Consider the following 21504-nt stretch of genomic DNA (forward strand, 5'->3'; position numbering starts at 1 on the left):
GGGACTGAGATGGGGAATACATGTAAATCCATGGCTAATTCATTTCAATGTATGACAAAAACCACTGCAATGTTGCAAAATAATTAGCCTCCAACTAATAAAAATAAATGGAAAAAAAATTTTCTTTTCTCTCATTGTACATTGGGGGGGTGGTGATGAAGTCATAGTTTTCTCTGTGGCTGCACATTACTGAGGCAAGATCATTATAGAACCAGCGGAGAGATGGACAGAACACCAAGATCCTGGACCTGAAGCTGGACGGGGGTGTTAGCAGTGTTGGGTCAGGAGGAAGCATCTGTAAAAATGTGTGAGTACGATACTTGTGATGCTGGGAAGGCAGAGAGGTAGACTGTAGTGGACTTGGTGTGTTTTTCTCTTTGGGGCTCAGTCATCACAGCCCTTCCTGAATTCTGGCAGAAGAAATGGTCCCATCTTCTACCGGGGAAGCTGAGAAAGCCCGATATACTTACCTGGGTGGGTGCCTGGCAGCTTGAGTGCTGGCACAGGATAGCCTGTCAATCACATGTTCAAGAAACTTTGAATCTGGAATGACTGATGCAAAGCAGCAGATGTAATCCAGTTTTCAGAGGAATCCCTGCCAGCAGAAACATACACAAACCTCTAGCTCCTCTGGAGTGGGAACCTGGCTATAATTTTGGTCACCTAGCTTCCTTGGTTTCTACCTGTTTTCTAAGAGTAGTTTTCTAGTCTTTCTGTCAATTTTGTGAACTACATACATTTTTCAATAAATTCTTTTTCTGCTTAAGTTAATCACAATGATTTTTGTTGTTTACAACCCAAAATTCTAACTGCTGTAAACTTTAATGACATTCATTCTCTAAGAGTCAACTACACTGTATCAGATGATTGTTGCCCCACCCCTGCACTCTGAATTTGAAGGTGAATAGTGTATAACAGTTTCTCTGGTAAATCAGAAGTTAAATCTATTGGACTGGAAACCATGATCACTGGTATGTTTTTAAAACTGCATTAAAACAACAAACATCCAATCAACCAACCATGATCATAAGAGCAATTTTCCCTTAAAAACAACAGTATGATTATTAATAAGAATGAATACTTTGATAAACCCAGATTATTCAAACTCATATGTGAAACTTCTTTTAGTTAAAATAAGAAATGAAAAGAAATACAAGAAAAAAGTATGGTATTTTAAACTCAGGACCAAGGAATGTGAAGATGAAAAAATGTGTGTAGCAAAAATACAGGGTGAATAATGCAATTACATTTTCCAGTTATAATGTACTTGGAATATTATTGCTTACTCAATTCAAAAATTTTCATATGCTTTTTAAAAAGTAAATAATTATGGAGCATAATGAAATATGTTTTAACATATGCAAATAACATAAATTATAAAAATAGTTCACAAAGGTATAAGTTACACAATCACACTGTCCTATAAAAGTTAATTAATATAGTTTATCCAATTATAAATAAAAATATACCTCTAGTATTCTGAAAATAAGTGAGTGTTTTAGCTGTTCCTCCAGATAGTCATTTGTTCATTTATTAGCAGCAGAGGCAATAACACAATACTAAAAATAAACATGCATCAATTTTACAATACATATTTACAAAAGCCTTCTATCACAACTGGTAAATGCAAATAGACCTTCTATCTATCTTTAGTGCATTATTATTTTCACAAGTAAAACAGGAAAAGAAAATAGTGAATTTAATGCTATTCAGCACCTTGAGTAAAGTCAAGAGACTTAAAATCTCCATATATCAAAACATTTGCATCTGTGTCACCAAACATGTAAAGTTAATTATTTTGTTCCATGAATTATTTTATTTACACTTCTCTTTAGTTCAACAAATTTTAGCAATATTTAAAAATTATCTAAATTCATAAAAGTATTTCATAAATTTCAACATTTAATTATTATGTACATATAAGGAAGTCCATGAAAAAGTTAAAGAAATGTAGTCAGAAAGTTCAAGCAACATTACCAAATTTAGCAAAATTCCAACCAAATCAAGGCAGAGGGCATTCAAACATTCAAAAATCTCTAGATGCTGCTAACATGAACATGAAAAGTTCCAGTAATAAAAGTCAATATAAGAAATAATGTTGAAATCACCTGTAGAAAATATATTTTAATAGGCATGGCAGATGTTTACTAGCAACAGTAATAATAACTTTTTATAGAAAACTTTTATAACATTGTCATATATGAACTACCTGGTTTGAGAGGGCAAGATAGTTGATTTCAAAAAATATGTTTTAGCAGCCATAATTTTATTTCCAGTTAAACATAGTAAAATGTTAAAAGTAAAATTTATGACTAACTAAATAATACCCCCATACTAGAAAATTTAAAATCTCATGCTATTCTAGCAATTCAGTTCAGTCACTCAGTTGTGTCTGACTCTGTGACCCGATGCACTATGGCACACCTGTCTTCCCTGTCTATCACCAACTCCTGGAGCTTCCCTGTCTAGCACGAGTCAGTGATGCCACCCAACCATCTCATCCTCTGTCGTCTCCTTCTCCTCCTCCCTTCAATTTCTCCTAGCATCAGGGTCTTTTCCAAGGAGTCAGCTCTTCGCATTAGGTGGCCAAAGTATTGGAGTTTCAGCTTCAACATCAGTCCTTCCAATGAACACCGAGGACAGCTCTCCTTTAGGATGGATTGGTTGGATCTCCTTGCAGTCCCAGGGACTCTCAAGAGTCTTCTCCAACACCACAGTTCAAAAGCGTCAATTCTTTGGCGCTCAGCTTTCTTTATTGTCCAACACTCACATCCATACATGACTACTGGAAAAACCATAGCTTTGACTAGATGGACCTTTGTCAGCAAAGTAATGCCTCAGCTTTTTAATATGCTGTCTAGCTTGGTCATAGCTTTTCTTCCAAGGAGCAAGCGTCTTTTAATTTCATGGCTGCAGTCACCATCTGCAGTAATTTTGGAGTGATTCTAGCAATAATGGCCTTTAATATGATGTGTCTGATGTAAGGATTGTGGAAAGCCAATAATAAAACAATCATACATACATATGGGCTTAAAGTTTCACTGAAATACTTATGTAGCAAAATATATGAAAAAGTAATAGAAAAGTAAAAAGATGAAATTAAAAAATATTGCACAGGCACATTACCTAGAAAGTAAAGTTGATGTTTAAAAAGCTCTAAACATGGATGATATAAATTATCTTCCATATAAAAAGGTATAAATATTTCTTAGAACTTATCAGCATCTATAGTTTATTATAATAGATTATCTAAATCATTGCTGAATGAGGTAATTGTCAAGTCTCTACCAATGTTTTTAATTCTATTGGAAATATTTGAGGGCAGCAACCAGAAAGAATTTCTCTAAAAATATTTCTGAATCCAGAACAGCTATATGTGCAGCTCTGCCAATGAGTGAATCAGCTGTATTGGGTAATGCATTGATGACATTATATCGAACCAAGTTACAGTCCTTGCTTTGCAGAACCGGGCGAAGTAAGTTGTGGATCATTTCTGAATAGATCTGTCCTATGGGACAAATATAAAAAAGGAAAATCAGTTCACAAAAATAACTGAAAAAAATTCTTCTCCAACTTTTATATAATTTTAAAAATTTAGTTACATTATTTCCATTTAAAGCAGAAATATGTCTTTTAAAAGAATTTTTTGCTTGGATATAATTTTTGAGACTATTGTAGAGAAAATATAAATGATCACATTATCTAGCCCAGTGAAATAACAAATTTATTATACATTGTTTTTGTCAACTTGGTATTAATTAAAAATAATGAATATAATAGAGCAAATAGTTTTCTTGAACATGCAGTCTCTTACGACTGTAGAGGAGCCATGATGAGACATTCTGACAAGGCTAAATTTAATACCCGAGTCTACAGCAAACACTTTAAAAAAGTTTCCATGGCAGTTAGCATTATTCCACATATTTCTAAATTATTTTGAGAAAGAATAGTAACTTTCCATAATCAGAAGAACAATGTGAGTTGGCACAAAGATCAAATAGAATTCTTTCTATTTTTGACCTGCAGGTTTATTTAATGCTTGGTTTTACTTTTAATTCCAAAATTGTGCTCCTTTTTCTATTTCTGGTTAATTCTTATAATGGATTTATTGAGAGCATGCAAGGCATAAATGATAAAGTTTTACATACATATATACACATAAAAGCACAAACTGCCTTAAAAGGGGCAAGACAGTTTTTAATGCTCATACATTACTTCATTATTAACAGATGAGTGCTAACATATCCATCAAACATGAATTTTAGGGATGAAGGTACTAAATTTCAGAGAAGAGAAAGGATGTAGTCTGGAGGAATGACAAGAAGGGAATAGTATACAGAAGTTTAATTAGAGAAAGAAGAGTGAGAAGTGTTTAAAAGAGGGATTACTATCATACAGATTTACAAAAAAGCTTAAAAATTTTTTTTTAATTGAAGTATAGTTGATTTATAGTATTATATTAGTTTCAGGTATACACTGATTCTGTATTTTCATAATTATACTCCATTTAAAGTTACTATGAAATATTGGCTACATTCCCTGTACTGTATATTCTTCTGTCTTCTCAGGTAGTGCTAGTGGTCAAGAAGCCCCCTGCCAATGCAGGAGACATAAGATACATGGGTTCGATCCCTGGGTAGGGAAGATCGCCTGTAGGAGGGCATGGCAACCCACTACAGTATCCTTGTCTGGAGAATTCCATGGACAGAGGAGCCTGGTGGGCTAGAGTCCATAGGGTTGCAAAGAGTTGGACACAACTGAAGCGACTTAACATGCATGTATATTCTTATAGTTTGTTTTACACCTAGTAGTTTGTATCTACCCATATCTTGCCCCTCCCCCACCCCTCTCCCCAGTGGTAATCACTAGTTTGTTCTTTGTAGCTGTGAATTTGTTTCTTGTTATATTTAATCATCTGCTTTATTTTTTAGATTCCACATATATGTGATAACACATTGTGTATTTATCTTTCTCTGACTTATTTCATTAAGCATAATACCTCTAGGTCCATCCATGTTGTTACAAAGGGCAATATTCCATTCTTTTAAATGGCTGAGTAATATTCCACTGTATATATGTACCACATCTTCTTTATCCATTCATCTGTTGATGGACACAGATTGCTTCCATATCTTGACTAGTGTAAACAATGCTGCTATGACTATTGGGGTGCATGTATCTTTTGGAATTAGTGTGTTCTTTCTCTTTGGCAATATACCTAGAAGTGGAATTACTGGATCATATGGTAGTTCTATTTTTAATTTTTTGAAGAAACTCCATATTGTTTGACACAATGGCTGAACCAGTTTACATTCCCACTACAAATATACAAGGATTCCCTTTTCTCCACATTCTCACCAACATTTGTTATTGTGATTCTGATTTGCATTTCCCTGATGATTAGCAATGTTGAGAGGCTTTTCATGTGCCTACTGGCCATCTGTATGTTTTTTTTGGAGAAATGTCTGTTCAGGTGTTCTGCCCATTTGATAATTCGGTTTATTTATGTTTGTTTGTTTTTGATGTTGAGTTGTATGAGCTGTGTATTTAATTTGGTTTACTGGTCATATCCTTTGCAAGTATTTTCTCCCATTCAGCAGGTGGTCTTTTTGTTTTTTCTTGATGGTTTCCTTTGCTGTGCAAAAGCATTAACACTGAAAGTTTTATTTAGGTCTCATTTATTTTTGCTTTTGTGGGTTCTTTACCACTAACGCCACTTGGGAAGCCCACTGAGAGGAGACAGATGCAAATACTGCTATGACTTGTGTCAAAGAGTGTTCTATTTTTTTTTTTTTTGGCCTATGTTTTCTTATAGGACTTTTATGGTTTCTAATCTTATATCTTTAATCCATTTTGAGTTTAATTTTGTATATGTTGTGAGAAAATGTTCTATTTTCATCTTTTTACATGTAGCTGCCCAGTTTTTCCAGTACCACTTATCGAAGAGACTATCTTTTCCCCCATTGTATGTTTTTGCCTCTTTTGTCACAGATTAACTGACCATATAGGTGTGTAGATTTATGTCTGGGGACTCTAGTCTGTTCCATTGATCTCTGTGGCTGTTTTTTGGCCAGCACCATGTTGTTCTGATTACAGTAGTTTCATAGCATAGTCTGAAGTCAGTGAGTTTGACTGTCCAGCTTTGTTCTTTTTTTCCTCAAGATTGCTTTGGTTATCTGGGATCTTTTTTGGTTCCATATAAATTTTAGGATTATTTGTTTGTTCTGTGAAAAATGCCACTGGTATGTTGATGAGGATTGTTTTGAACCTGTAAATTGCTTGGGGGCGTATAGACATTTTAACAGTGTTAATTCTTCCAATCCATGGATATCTTTCCATTTCTTTCTATCATCTTCAATTTCCTTCATCAGTGTTTCATAGTTTTCAGAGTATAGGTCTTTCATCTCATTGTTTATTCCTAGGGATTTTGTTTTTGATGGAATTTCAAACAGGACTGTTTTCTTGCTTTCTCTTTCTTACAGTTCATTATCAGTGTATAGAAAAGCAAATAGTATCATGACATCTGCAAACAGTAACAGTTTTACTTCTTCTCTTCTAGTTTGGATGACTTTTATTTCTTTTTCTGCCTGATTGCTATGAGTTGTTTTTCAGTCACTCAGTCATGTCTGACTCTGTGACTCCATGCACGGCAACATGCCAGGCTTCCCTGTCCTTCACCATCTCCTGGAGCTTTCTCAAACTCATGTTCATTGAGTTGGTAATGCCATCCAACCATCTCATCCTCTGTCATCCAATTCTCTGCCTTCAATCTTTCCCAGCATCAGGGTCTTTTCCAGTGAGTTGGCTCTTTGAATCAGGTGGCCAAAGTCTTGGAGCTTCAGCCTCAGCATCAGTCCCTACAACAAATATTCAGGATTGATGTCCTTTAGGATTGACTGGTTTGATCTCCTTGCAGTCCAAGGGACCCTCAAGAATCTTCTCCAACGCCACATTTCAAAAGCATCAATTCTTCAGCACTCAGCCTTCTTTATGGTCCAACTCTCACATCCATACATGACCACTGTAAAAACCATAGCTTTGACTATAGGGGCCTTTGTCAGTAAAGTAATATCTCTACTTTTAAAATATGCTGTCTAGGTGTGTCATAGCTTTTCTTCCAAGGAGCAAGCATCTTTTAATTTCACAGCTGCAGTGATTTGGAAACCCAAGAAAATAAAGTCTGTCAGTGTTTCCACTGTTTCCCCACCGATTTGCCATGAAGTGATGGGACCAGCGGCTATGATCTTAGTGTTCTGGACTTTCAATACTATTTCAATAAAAGTGGCAAGAGTGGATTTATTCCTGGTCTTAGAGGAAATACTTTTAGCTTTCACCATTGAATATGAAGTTAGCTTTGGGTTTTGTTTCTCATAAATGGCCTTCATTATGTTGAGATATATTCTCTTTATACTCACTGTGATGAGTTTTCATCATGAATGGATGGTGAATTTTGTCAAATACTTTTTTCAGCATCAATTGAGATGATGATGTGTTTTTTATCATTTGTCAATGTGATGAATCACATCAATTGATTTGCAGATAATGAACTATCCTTGCATCCCTAGGGTAAGTCCCACTTTTGATGTGTGATCCCTTTAATACATTGTTGAATTTGGTTTGCTAATATTTTGTTGAGGATTTTTGCTTCTATGTTCATCAATGATACTGGCTTGTAATTTTCCTTTTTTGTGGTGCCTTTGTCCAGTTTTCGTATCAGGGTGATGCTGGCTTTGTAGAATAATGTAAATCTTTCTTCACATTCAATTTTTTAGAATAGTTTGAGGATAGCTATTACCTCTATTGAAACTTTTGGTAGAATTCACCAATGAATCTGTGTGGTCCTGTACTTGTATTTGTTGGGAAGGGTTTTTTTTTTTTTTTCCCTGAGTAAATTCCACTGTTGGTAATTATGTTCATATTTTCTGTTTCTTCCTGTTTCAGTCTGTGGAGATTTTACACTTCTAGAGATGTATTAATTTCTTCTAGGTTGTCCATTTCATCAGTGTATGGTTGTTCACAGTCTCTTAGGATCTTTGTATTTTTGTGGTGTCAGATGCAACTATTCCACTTTCATTTCTGATTTTATTTTGGTCTCCTCTTTTTTTCTTTTTTCCATTTATTTTATTAGCTGGAGGCTAATTACTTCACAACATTGCAGTGGGTTTTGTCATACATTGACATGAATCAGCCATGGATTTACATGTGTTCCCCATCCCAATTCCCCCCTCCCACCTCCCTCTCCACCTGATTCCTCTGGGTCTTCCCAGTGCACCAGGCCCGAGCACTTGTCTCATGCATCCAACCTGGGATGGTGATCTGTTTCACCCTAGATAATATACATGTTTCGATGCTGTTCTCTCGAAACATCCCACCCTCGCCTTCTCCCACAGAGTCCAAAAGTCTGTTCTGTACACCTGTGTCTCTTTTTCTGTTTTGTATATAGGGTTATCGTTACCATCTTTCTAAATTCCATATATATGTGTTAGTATACTGTATTGGTCTTTATCTTTCTGGCTTACTTCACTCTGTATAATGGGCTCCAGTTTCATCCATCGCATTAGAACTGATTCAAATGAATTCTTTTTAATGGCTGAGTAATATTCCATGGTGTATATGTACCACAGCTTCCTTATCCATTCGTCTGCTGATGGGCATCTAGGTTGCTTCCATGTCCTGGCTACTATAAACAGTGCTGCGATGAACATTGGGGTGCACGTGTCTCTTTCAGATCTGGTTTCCTTGGTGTGTATGCCCAGAAGTGGGATTGCTGGGTCATATGGCAGTTCTATTTCCAGCTTTTTAAGAAATCTCCACACTGTTCTCCATAGCGGCTGTACTAGTTTGCATTCCCACCAACAGTGTAAGAGGGTTGCCTTTTCTCCACACCCTCTCCAGCATTTATTGCTTGTAGACTTTTGGATAGCAGCCATCCTGACTGGCGTGTAATGGTACCTCATTGTGGTTTTGATTTGCATTTCTCTGATAATGAGTGATGTTGAGCATCTTTTCATGTGTTTGTTAGCCATCTGTATGCCTTCTTTGGAGAAATGTCTGTTTAGTTCTTTGGCCCATTTTTTGATTGGGTCATTTATTTTTCTGGAATTGAGCTGCAGGAGTTGCTTGTATATTTTTGAGATTAATCCTTTGTCTGTTGCTTCGTTTGCTATTATTTTCTCCCAATCTGAGGGCTGTCTTTTCACCTTGCTTATAGTTTCCTTTGTTGTGCAAAAGCTTTTAAGTTTCATTAGGTCCCATTTGTTTATTTTTGCTTTTATTTCCAATATTCTGGGATATGGGTCATAGAGGATCCTGCTGTGATTTATGTTGGAGAGTGTTTTGCCTATGTTCTCCTCTAGGAGTTTTATAGTTTCTGGTCTTGCATTTAGATCTTTGATCCATTTTGAGTTTATTTTTGTGTATGGTATTAGAAAGTGTTCTAGTTTCATACTTTTACAAGTGGTTGACCAGTTTTCCCAGCACCACTTGTTAAAGAGGTTGTCTTTTTTCTATTGTATATTCTTGCCTCCTTTGTCGAAGATAACTCCTTTTTTCTTGACTATTCTGCTTGCTGCCAACAAGTATAGTTACTTTACTTTTTGACTAAAAGTAAAGTATTGCCAAACATGCAGCATGACCTTTACCACAACCACCAATCCCAAGAAACCAGAGGAAACTGAAGCACACATTACTTTTGAAGCAGTAAAATGGAGAAGCATTTGTAATTATATGAAAAAGAGATTTCAAAAGAACAACTACTGTTTCACTGGCCAAAACATCTTACATGGCAGAAGAAAACAAATGAAGAAAAATGGAGAAAGGATAGCTGTTACAATCAGCAGGTGGAAAAGGAAGCCAGAGGAAAGCAAGGACAAGAGAAAGAAGAGAGAACATGAATGCAAGAAAAATTTGGGAGAGACTCATATGTAGACAGAACGCTCTAAAATATTTCTAATTTACTTCGTTACCTGACTGTTTGTCCTTCAAAGCTGTCTTGCACATTTCAATGCGGGCAGAATGATAAGGAACATAGCGATCTTGCAGAGATCCTACTAGGACAACATTTCTGAAATAGTGAAGCCCTGTGAAGAAAAAAATACTGAGTTATAGTGCAACAATTAACCAGATTTTAAATAACTTACTAGTATCATATTAAGTGACCATAAATGTACTTCCTCAATAGTATTAAGTTTATGCCTTTTTAAGTACCTGATGAATTCCTTCTCCAAATTTCTAGGTATTCTCTACCAAAACTGCCAGTTTGATTGTATGTAGTTTATGTGCTGATATGAGAACTGCGTGTCTGCACTGAGAGAGGGCAAGGGTTGTGGTATGGGGGTGAGGGAGAAACTGGACAGGTGGACTGAAATTTATCATAATGTTATGTCATAATGTTCTTATTTCCAAAGGATATTCATCAATATTCAGAATTATATCCCAAGGTAACAAAAGTACACTCTTCCATAAAAACAAAACATTCTGTATGAAATAATTTAAAGCTGACTTTTTACTTTAAGTTTGCATTTAACCCTTGTGTAGTGTTACTTATATTTTCTCCTTTTTTAAGCATGATGTTAAAATGATAAATACTTTGAAGTTTTAATAAAAAGTTTTATGATCCATTCAATAGACTTTTTGTTAGGTCTATCTAAATTTTTAAATTTTTCAGTAAACTAGGTGAATTTAGGGCTTGTGTCCTTGGGATACTTTGCTAAATAACTCATTTAAATACTGAAACTAGATTCCTGACCATTTTAGTACTAGTGATCTTCTCACTTTATTCTTTGACTCAGACCAGTAAATACAAAATCAAATTTTATATGATTAATTAAATAAAGTACATATAGACATTGGTAACACATTAGAATTGGTTATCTAGTACATAAAATTTTGTTCTGGAATGTTCCAGAATAAAATTTTGATACTTTTTGTGCCCTAAAACTCAGATTCTTAGGGACAGTCAATTGTGGGGACTACTGTGGATCCAGAATATAAAAAGCCTTCATCGAAGCTCCCCGTCTTCCCTGGAACTTAAGAACCCTACTGACAAGAAGGGTTTAGACTGACAAACAGTCAGGTGAAATGGTATATACCTTCTGTGCCAAATATAAGGTCATCCCTTCTTTTGTCAATGAGAAGATACTACTTTGTGGCCACTTGAATATATAAAATTACAGGAACAGAAGTGAAATAACAGAATGGCTATAATACGAATTAACTCAGTTGCATAAACATTTTAAAAATTATATTTTAGAAAGATTAAGAAAATTTTTTCCCCTTCATTCTCACATTTCATGAGACAAATTCATTTCCCTCTGACAGCATTTGGAACCAGTGTCTTCACTGGCGTGACTCTGGGAATCATCTGTGTGAACTAAGCAGAGGTTTTTGAGCTGGCATACACTTATCCTTTGGGGTAATTTAAGACTCCATGGGGCAGATGAGCATTTACATCTTTTAAGAAAACTGGTTTCTACATCCCAGCTTCCATATGAGCACTTTTCTAAAAATGATTTTTCCTTCTCCTATCTTATGAGAGAAAGATATTTCTCCAATCTATTTCAGATCTTCTTATGGTACATACCCCGGGAGAATCAAGCCAAAAATGAAGTCTTACTTTCTCTTACAAAAAGTTTGATTTGATCGATTGTTTGATAGTTGAGAAATGACTGTGTCAATTAGATGTTATGGCACATATTTCCCACAAATTAAATGAGCTAAATTTATAGCTCAAAGTTAAGTCTTTACATTTTTATGAAAATATAATTATAGTAAATGTATACTACGTCACATGCCAGAAAATACATCTCTTGCAACTATTTAAAATTATAGAAAATAGTTGTAGGTATCACTATAAAATTATACAAGGGGATACAAACTATTTCAAAATTCTTTTAAGGGGTCAACAAGCCAAAAAATGTGAAAGCCACCATACCACGGCACATCATTTTCACTTCTAACCCAGTTACCTTAGGTGCTGTGCTTCCTAAATCTGACACTGTTAACTGAAATTTTATCCTGAGCTGCATGAAACCAGCCATGTAACAGCAGAGTTGGCTTTTTCTATTACCTAACATGTATGCCCGGAGAAGGCACCCCACTCCGGTACCCTTGCCTGGAAAATCCCATGGACGGAGGAGCCTGGTAGGCTACAGTCCATGGGGTCGCTAAGAGTTGGACACGACTGAATGACTTCCCTTTCACTTTTCACTTTCATGCACTGGAGAAGGAAATGGCAACCCACTCCAGTGTTCTTGCCTGGAGAATCCCAGGGACGGGGAAGCCTGGTGGGCTGCCGTCTATGGGGCTGCACAGAATCGGATGCGACTGAAGTGACTTAGCAGCAGCAACATGTATGCCTGTGTGTTCTCTGTAAAGGCAACCACACTGCACAGCTCCGGGGGCATCACTCCCATCACACTGACAGCAATGGTGCTGCACAGCCTGTGGCAGCCTTGCTCAGTAATGGTCATTTCTGTACTTTTTCTCAAAACACCAGCATATTTTACATTTTTACCAGTATGTAAAATATTACATATCTCTCATATTAAAAAAAAGTCACTCACTCAACAAATCTGTCCTTGGACTTTATGCTCCCCTCCAATTACCACCCCATTTATTGGCACTCTATTTCTATAGTTTATATTATAAAAATTATAGTCATTAAATTAAAATTTAAATATATTTTCCCAAATAATCACTCTTTGCAGAGATTCTGCTGTGCTTCTACAGAAATAATGGCATTCGGGCTCAGAATCACTGCTTTAGATGATTTAGATCCTTGGTGCGTTGAGGAGGGTCGGTGTCTCCTAGGTTCAGGCAGCTTGGTGGAGTGGACGTATGTAAACCAAGAAACGATGAGGAGGGGGTGTCCAAGAAACCCTTAAGCTCACTGATCCATGATGATAAATACAATCAAAGACACCAACATTGATATAGATACACGATACTGTTGTATTTTAAAATGTGATTTCCAAGATAACGCTGTACTTTAAAAAGGCACTGTACTTTAAAAATGCATTTTAAATTGAATTATTTTAATAACATGTTTTCAACAACAGTGTATTTATTACTGATACTGAGCATCCTGTATGGAAGGCCTGCTTTTTGCATTAGCCAAGTGAAACAGACTCTGGCCCCTCTTTTGAGTCTGTTTCCACTCCTGTGTAGCAGTGTTGGCTGGAGAGGGCAGAAGCACAAAGAGGAAGTACAGTGACCCCGAGGTGCAGTGCTGGTGGGAATCATGGCAGCACTTCATGTGAGCAAAGTCCAGCTGACGGACACATCTCAAGGCTGTGTTTGGAGAGCCTTGTACTGTAGGTTCATCCTCTCTGCACCTGTACTGACTACCTGCTCAAAGACAGCCTTGTCCACTGACGTTCACTCAGCCCAACGTGACTAATTTTTGGTTGAAAAGTTACCTCTAACTTGGTAAAGTAATACTCTTTTCCCATCTGTAGAGTGAGACAGTTTAACTAGAAAAGTTCCTAAATATTTTATTTGCTTTTCAGGATTGCCAAGATAAAAAGTAAATATTCAAAATTTTTCTGGAATGTATAATTACATGACTTATGTATGAATGAACATTATAATAGTAAATTTCATCTTCATTTTTTAGTCTTCCTGATACTTTTGACTGCTCATTTCTTTTTCATGAAAAATTTAATGAGCTTTAAAGCAATTCACTGGAGAATCCCATGGATAGAGGAGCCTTGTTGGGCTACAGTCCATAGGGTCATAAAGAGTCAGACACAACTGAAGCGACTTAGGATGCATGCACAAAGCAATTCATATTGACTCATTTCTGTTTATTTTCTGGAATTGACAAAAATAGCAGTTTTGAACTGGTGGTTTTGCACCTCACGGAACATTTAGTAGTGTCCAGAGACAATGGTGTTTCTCACAAGCAGGGGCTAGGACATGAGGGGCTAAGGTGTGCGTGTACTATGTATTGGGCAGAGGCCAGGGATGCTGTTGAACATCCTACAATGCACAGGACAGACCCTGACAACAAAGAACATTCAGCCCAGAATACCCAGTGCTGAGAGGATGAGAAATCCTGTGCTTTCTAAAGGGACATATTCTACACAATATTAAATTGTTCTTATTTTTACTCATTTATTTTAAACACATTTGAAAGTATTCACTTAAAATAATGTGAGCTGATGCTTTCCTATACTTTCAGAAACAAAACACAAATGTTAATTACAAATCAAGTCATATCTATTATTAAACATCTCTCTAATCTGCTGTAAGAAAAAATTATTTTGTGCCAAAGTGGTACTGCAAGTGACTTCTTTAATTGTTATATTTTATTTGTCAGAATTCAACAGCTGGTAAAGAGAGTCTAAGCAGATGTATTTAGAAAGATCTTAAAATAAGGATATTTGGTTTTTGAAATTCTAACAATGGATAGTTTGTACTTTGGCTATTTTTGAGGCCTCATCATGGAATGCTGGGAGCACCCCTGACCCTTCTTTCTCTGTGATCCTGACCATTCAGTACTGCTGTCACCTAATCTAGATACAGTTTACCTTCCATATTGCTCTAGTTCTAGCTTTTGATTAAGCAAAGTTATTACCCAATGATACATTGCAGAAATAAAAAAAGACTTTCAAAATGAAGACCCATGGGGGAGGCCTTGCTTAAATAAAAAAGGGAAGAGGGTAGGAGTCTGGTTTTGCTTTAAACAGATGATTTTAGGCTTTCTCAAAAGAAGGAAACTGTCCGTTCAGATGAAACAGAAGCAATAATCGGACCAAGGCATCCCAGACTTTGTATTTAGCTTTAGCAAAGTAAAGTATAATAAAACAGTTATCAGCAGGGCTCCTGTTTAAAAATACCTGAGAATGGCATACTGGCTAAGTAAATCCGTTAAGTAAATGCTGCTCTATGTTTTCCTGTTTTATTAATATTTACTTAAAGTTTCTGATGTGAACCCATCTATTTCTATCTTGTGAATAAAGAATTATATGTACATATACAGGTGTAGAGGTTTCCTAGGAATTGACTACTCATATTTCATTGAGATGATAAAAAGAAAAAAAAAAGGAAAAAACATAGCTCGGAGAGACTTGCTCCAACTCCTATGACAATATTATAATTTAAAAGCAATTAATGAATATTTGCTGATATTTAAACCAAAAATTAGAAAAGCCTTCTCAAACCCTTGTGAGTACATGGTCCTGGCTCAGCACGGGCTGGCCTGGCCGTGCAGGCTGGTACAGGCTTGTGGGCAGCAGCGGGCGCTTGGCTGCTCCACATGTCTGTGTCTCAGCTGCAAAGGGGGCAAGCGGGCTCTCACGTCACGGAGGTAAATGCATTCACAGGTATGACAGGCTAGCATTTTCATAAGTCATCTGAATAATTTTATAGCTAGCAATATTGACAGTTCAGCTAAAAAACACTCCCCAAACAGATTTATAAATCCATAATACTATTTTAGTTCAGGATCCTCTTCATTTAGAGGTGTTTTTACTAATTAATATTTACTGAGTTTTATGTTATTCAGAATGCTGATCATTTTACATGAATTATCTTGTTTAACCTTTAATGGTTAAAGATTGTACCCATTGTACCACTGGAAAAACTGAGTGTTATTTAGATTAAGTAAACTTGTCAGTGTTTCTGCTAAAACTAGTATCCACGTGTGCTTTCAAAGTTTGACTCCCAAACAGTGCTGGTACAACCAGAGGTGAGATGAAAGTCCTGCCACACATTATAAGGCAAATAATAAATCAATAACTTGTAAGCAAAAGTTATAACTAATTCTTAAAAAAGAATTCAAGCACAAAAGATCTATTCAGCTCTACAAATAATTTTACAAAGTAATGTAAATATCTGTTGGGAGGGGAATGCCATGGATTACAGAATGCTTACAGTAAAATTTTACAGTTATACTTTCTCTCGTGTTTTTCTTATGTTGTTATTATTGTTCTTGTTGTTATTGTTCAGTCGCTAAGTTGTGTCTGACTCTTTTGCAACCCCATGGACTGAGGCCGCCAGGCTCTTCTATCCATAGGATTTCTCAGGCAAAAATACTAGAGTGAGTTGCCATTTCCTTCTCTGGGGGATCTTCCCAACACGATCCAACTCTCATCTCCTGCACTGCAGCAAGATTCTTTACTACTGAGCCACAGGGGAAGCCTTGCTATTATTACTATTGCTAATTAATTGTTACTTTGTAAAATGCAGTATAGATACACAGACCCCAGGGAACATTTACATTCAGTTTTGCCTTTTGTATACTTCCTATCCTGTCCCATCACTTCATGACAAATAGATGGGGAAAAAGTGGAAACAGTGACAGACTTTATTTTCTTGGGCTCCAAAATCACTGCAGATGGTGACTGCAGCCATGAAATAAAAAAGACGCTTGCTCTTTGGAAGGAAGAAATGACAAACCTAAGCTGTGTATTAAAAAGCAGAGACATCCCTTTGCCAATAAAGGTCCATACAGTTAAAGCTATGGTTTTTGCAGTAGTCATGTACAGATGTGAGAGTGGACCATAAAGGCTGAGTACCAAAGAATTGATACTTTTGAACTGTGGTGCTGGAGAAAACTCTTGAGAGTCCCTTGGACTGCAAGGAGATCAAACCAGTCAATCCTAAAGGATATCAACCCTGAATATTCATTAGAAGGACTGATGCTGAAGCTAAAGCTCCAGTACTTCGGTGACCTGAGCCAACTCACTGGAAAAGACTCTGATGCTAGGAAAAGATCGAAGATCAAAGGAGAAGTGGGCAGGAGAGGATGAGATGGGCAGAGAAAACAACAGTCTCAATGCTCATGAATTTGAGCAAACTCCTCAGGAGATAGTGGAGGACAGAGGAGCCTGGCATGCTGCAGGCCATGGGGTCACAAACAGTCAGACACAGCTTAGTGACTGAATAACAACAAAAAATCCTGTCAGCAGCAGTGGTACAAACTCCATAGCTACACACAAAGTTTCTAGTCAGTCTAAGCTTTTCTCACATGAGAACCATGTGATGTTGTAGGAATATCTTGTGATTTTGTGACTCAAGCATATACTTCTGTATACTGTGAATAACTCATTACTTGTACCCTTAGAAACAAAATCATAAAACTTAACCTAGAAAAGAACCTTTCTTTCCTGGATTCTAATAACAGATAACACATGAGATAACCATTTCCAATTATCTTCCTCACATTCATAACAGTATGTAAGGCAGAATCCTGAAAAGGATAAAGCAAGACTCAAATGAAGTGGGCTGTATTCAATGACTAAATCTGCCTGGTGTTCATATCAAATGTTTCAAGAGTAGGAGGAGGACATGGTGATAGAGATGAAGATGAAAATTAAATTTAAAAGGCTAGGGCTCAAGTTTACTAGTTTAAGTTACTCAAGAAACACGGGTTTGATTTTCAGCTTACCATACAACATTTGACCTGCTTTTGGGTACTGAACATAACATTGAAAAGATCATTCATTGATTTAATGGCTTTGTAGTGAACACCTACTGGGAAGAACTATGCTAAGTGGTTCTTGAGGGTATTGTAAGTAGTATTGAGGGAGGGTACATGTTGGAGTGGGGTGGGAAAGAGTTGTCATGACAGACCCTACTCAGGGAAAAAAGGCCAAGAGACATAAAAATGACTGACATGAGATAAGCTGTAATGAGTATGATAAAAGAGGTTCATATGTAATGTTAGAGCAGCTCAGAGATGACACTCACAATTCAGGATGTGGTATACACAATGAAGCAGGATCCACCACAGATGTGACTGAGATGTTTCACACCAAGTCATCCAGAGGACAAGTACCATTTAGAAAAGGTTGAAAGAAGAGGAAGCAGCAGAAGAAAACGTTCAATTTCAGACACACTTAGTTTGAAATGTAAGCACAGGTATCTAGCAGGTAAATGAGGACTGGAATGAGGTCTGTCTGGAGACAGAAGACTCAGGATACGAAGGTATATACTGGGTACTCAGACAGAAGTGAAAAGTGAAAGTCACTCAGTCATGCCTAACTCTCTGCAACTCCATAGTCTTTAGCCCACCAGGCTCCTCTGTCCATGGAATTCTCTAGGCAAGAATACTGGAGTGGGTTGCCATTCCCTTCTCCAGGGGATTTTCCTAACCCAGGGATTGAACCCGGGTTTCCTGCATTGCAGACTGATTCTTTACCATCTGAGCCAGCAGGGAAGGAAAATTAAATCAGACAGGGCATCAGGGAAAGCTCTGGATAGGTGATGGTGTGGAGTGTAATTTCAGGAATGAAGATTAGTTCTGCAAAGATGTGCAGTCACAGGGAGGAATGCTGGTAGAGTAAGCAGTGAACGCGGGAAGCACAAACATGTACGACGTGACTACAGCAAAGGATGCCTGTGTTCAAAGATGACAGGATATTAGTGACAGAATGAAAAACTGGTTGAAATTTCAGGGTAGCGTGTAGCCATGTGTGGTTTCACAGCAGAGTGGAATGGAACGTTACCAGGGTTGAGAAAGGCTCTTTAATGCTTGATGAACCATTTAAAGAGCTGCTTGTGGAATTACCAAAAATGATGCCAGGATTAAGCATATTAAGATTCAAGAAAATATCTTTTCCTAAAGCATAACTGTGCAGTAAATATTTGTCAATGAACTCCTATCAAAGTTCTCACTGACCATGCAAGGAGGGACCAGGCAGGAGGTCATCATACTTAAGAAGGCGGTGGAGCCTGGGTGGGATAAGCCTCATAGGAAGCAGTTTCATGAGACGGTGGAGGAATAACTGCTGTGCTGGGATGGAGAGCAAGAGGAGATGCTCCCCCTCTAGGTGGGCCTTGGTAACAAGAAATCAGAAGTCCAGCTGCTTCTACAGCAAAGGTGGTACAGTGTGGCCTGTGTGATCTGGACTGTTGCCTTTTTGCTTCTTTCATAAATAAAGTTTGTTTGAATCACAGCCACACTCATCAGCTCATGTGTTGGCTACAGCTGTTTTTGTGCTCCAGTGGTCTGTTAGGTCGTTAACAACTGAGATCCCATGGACCATAAGTCAAAATGTGTACTATCCAGCCCTTCAGCAAAAAAGGGTGCTACTCCTCTGCTGTCGCCAGGGGGAGCAGGGAGCTGGGGACTGTGGGCTGGGGGACTCGGCAGGATGCAGAGATCATGGGCTGTGCAAAGGACACAGATGAATGCAGTCTGTTCTCCACAAGGGGAGATTTCAAAGGACACAGTGGAAAGAGCATGCCGGGAAGATGTGAGCATGAGGAGAGAGTAAGTCAGGGAGAGATGAAAGGTCAGAGGTGAGGTCACTTAGAGAGAGTGAGACTGGATGGGGAAAGACCAGCTGGGGGCTTCTGGGAGTAAAAGTTCAGAATATTCATGCAAGATAGGGAATATATTTAATAACCGGTTAACACCCCCTGGTAGCTCAGTTGGTAAAGAATCTGCCTGCAATGCAGGAGACCCCGGTTTGATTCCTGGGCTGGGAAGATCCCCTGGAGAAGGGACAGGCTACCTGCTCCAGTATTCTGGCCTGGAGAATTCCATGGACTGTATAGTCCATGGGATCACAAAGAGTTGGATACAACTGAGTGACGTTCACTTTCACTTCCTCTCACTTAATGAGAGATGACTAACCAGATTCATCCAGTGGCCAGATTTTGTAGAAGGAATAACTACTAATAGTTTGAAAGTGAAAGTGTTGGTTGGTCTCTCGTGTCTGACTCTTTGTGACCCCATAGACTATAGCCCCTATCCATGGAACTCTCCAGGCAAGAACACTGGAGTGGGTTGACATTCCCTTCTTCAGGGGATCTACCTGACTCAGGGATCAAAGTCAGGTCTCATGCATTGCAGGCAGATTCTTTACTATTTGAGCCACTGGGAAAGCCCCGAGAATACTGGAGTGGGTAGCCATTAGTTTCTCACATTTTCCAGAAATATTTATAATAATAAAATAAAAAATTACGTGGCAGTTTAAAAAAAGGGCTGAAGACTGGGGTTGGGGGCAGCTAGAAGGACATGAAAACTAGGACATACAGAGGCCTGGTTCAAAAAATGACTCATGGTATGAACTATAAACGTTAAAATTTTTAGGATAATCTCAAAATAGCTGTGCAACTCACAAAAAATAAATACAACCATATAAAAAATTAAATCATGCTATCAATTGTTTGGTTTTAATTATGAGTCAATTTCATTAAGAAATTACAACCAGTTGACCCAAAACCTATGGGACACTGCAAAAGCAGTGCTAAGGGGAAGATTCATAGCATTACAGGCCTACCTCAAGAAACAAGAAAAAAGTCAAATAAATAACCTAACTCTATACCTAAAGCAACTAGAGGAGGAAGAAATGAAGAACCCCAGGGTTAGTAGAAGGAAAGAAATCTTAAAAATTAGGGCAGAAATAAATGCAAAAGAAACTAAAGAGATCATAGCAAAAATTAACAAAGCTAAAAGCTGGTTTTTTGAAAAAATAAACAAAATTGACAAACCATTAGCAAGACTCATTAAGAAACAAAGGGAGAAGAACCAAATTAACAAAATTAGAAATGAAAATGGAGAGATCACAACAGACAACACTGAAATACAAAGGATCATAAGAGACTACTACCAGCAGCTCTATGCCAATAAAATGGACAACTTGGAAGAAATGGACAAGTTCTTAGAGAAGTATAACTTTCCAAAACTGAACCAGGAAGAAATAGAAGATCTTAACAAAACGATCACAAACAAGGAAATCAAAACTGTAATCAGAAATCTTCCAGCAAACAAAAGCCCAGGACCAGATGGCTTCACAGCTGAATTCTACCAAAAATTTAGAGAAGAGCTAACACCTATCTTACTCAAACTCTTCCAGAAAATTGCAGAAGAAGGTAAACTTCCAAACTCATTCTATGAGGCCACCATCACCCTAATTCCAAAACCAGACAAAGATGCCACAAAAAAAGAAAACTACAGGCCAATATCACTGATGAACATAGATGCAAAAATCCTTAACAAAATTCTAGCAAACAGAATCCAACAACATATTAAAAAAATCATTCATCATGACCAAGTGGGCTTTATCCCAGGAATGCAAGGATTCTTTAATATCCACAAGTCAATCAATGTAACACACCACATTAACAAATTGAAAGATAAAAACCATATGATTATCTCAATAGATGCAGAAAAAGCCTTTGACAAAATTCAACATCCATTTATGATTAAAACTCTCCAGAAAGCAGGAATAGAAGGAACATACCTCAACATAATAAAAGCTATATATGACAAACCCACAGCAAGCATCACCCTCAATGGTGAAAAATTGAAAGCATTTCCCCTGAAATCAGGAACAAGACAAGGGTGCCCACTCTCACCACTACTATTCAACACAGTTTTGGAAGTGTTGGCCACAGCAATCAGGGCAGAAAAAGAAGTAAAAGGAATCCAGATAGGAAAAGAAGAAGTGAAACTCTCTCTGTTTGCATATGACATCATCCTCTACATAGAAAACCCTAAAGACTCTACCAGAAAATTACTAGAGCTAATCAACGAATACAGTAAAGTTG

General features: G+C 37.4%; 1 protein-coding gene across 8 annotated transcripts in view; it reads right to left on the minus strand.

The window, feature by feature from the left end:
* Positions 1 to 1496: 1496 nt before the first annotated feature.
* Positions 1497 to 21504, minus strand: part of FAM135A (family with sequence similarity 135 member A) — a 151528-nt gene continuing 131520 nt past the window's right edge. For all 8 annotated transcript variants that reach the window (XM_070450222.1, XM_070450220.1, XM_020897086.2 and 5 more), the window contains 2 exons: positions 9966 to 10079; positions 1497 to 3508 (listed from right to left, as the gene is read on the minus strand). In XM_070450222.1, coding sequence (XP_070306323.1) covers positions 3303 to 3508; positions 9966 to 10079 — 320 coding nt within the window. In that variant the 3' untranslated portion in view covers positions 1497 to 3302. The remainder of the gene's footprint in view (positions 3509 to 9965; positions 10080 to 21504) is intronic.

This window comes from Odocoileus virginianus, chromosome 19 (assembly GCF_023699985.2).
Source record: "Odocoileus virginianus isolate 20LAN1187 ecotype Illinois chromosome 19, Ovbor_1.2, whole genome shotgun sequence".
NCBI lineage: Eukaryota > Metazoa > Chordata > Mammalia > Artiodactyla > Cervidae > Odocoileus > Odocoileus virginianus.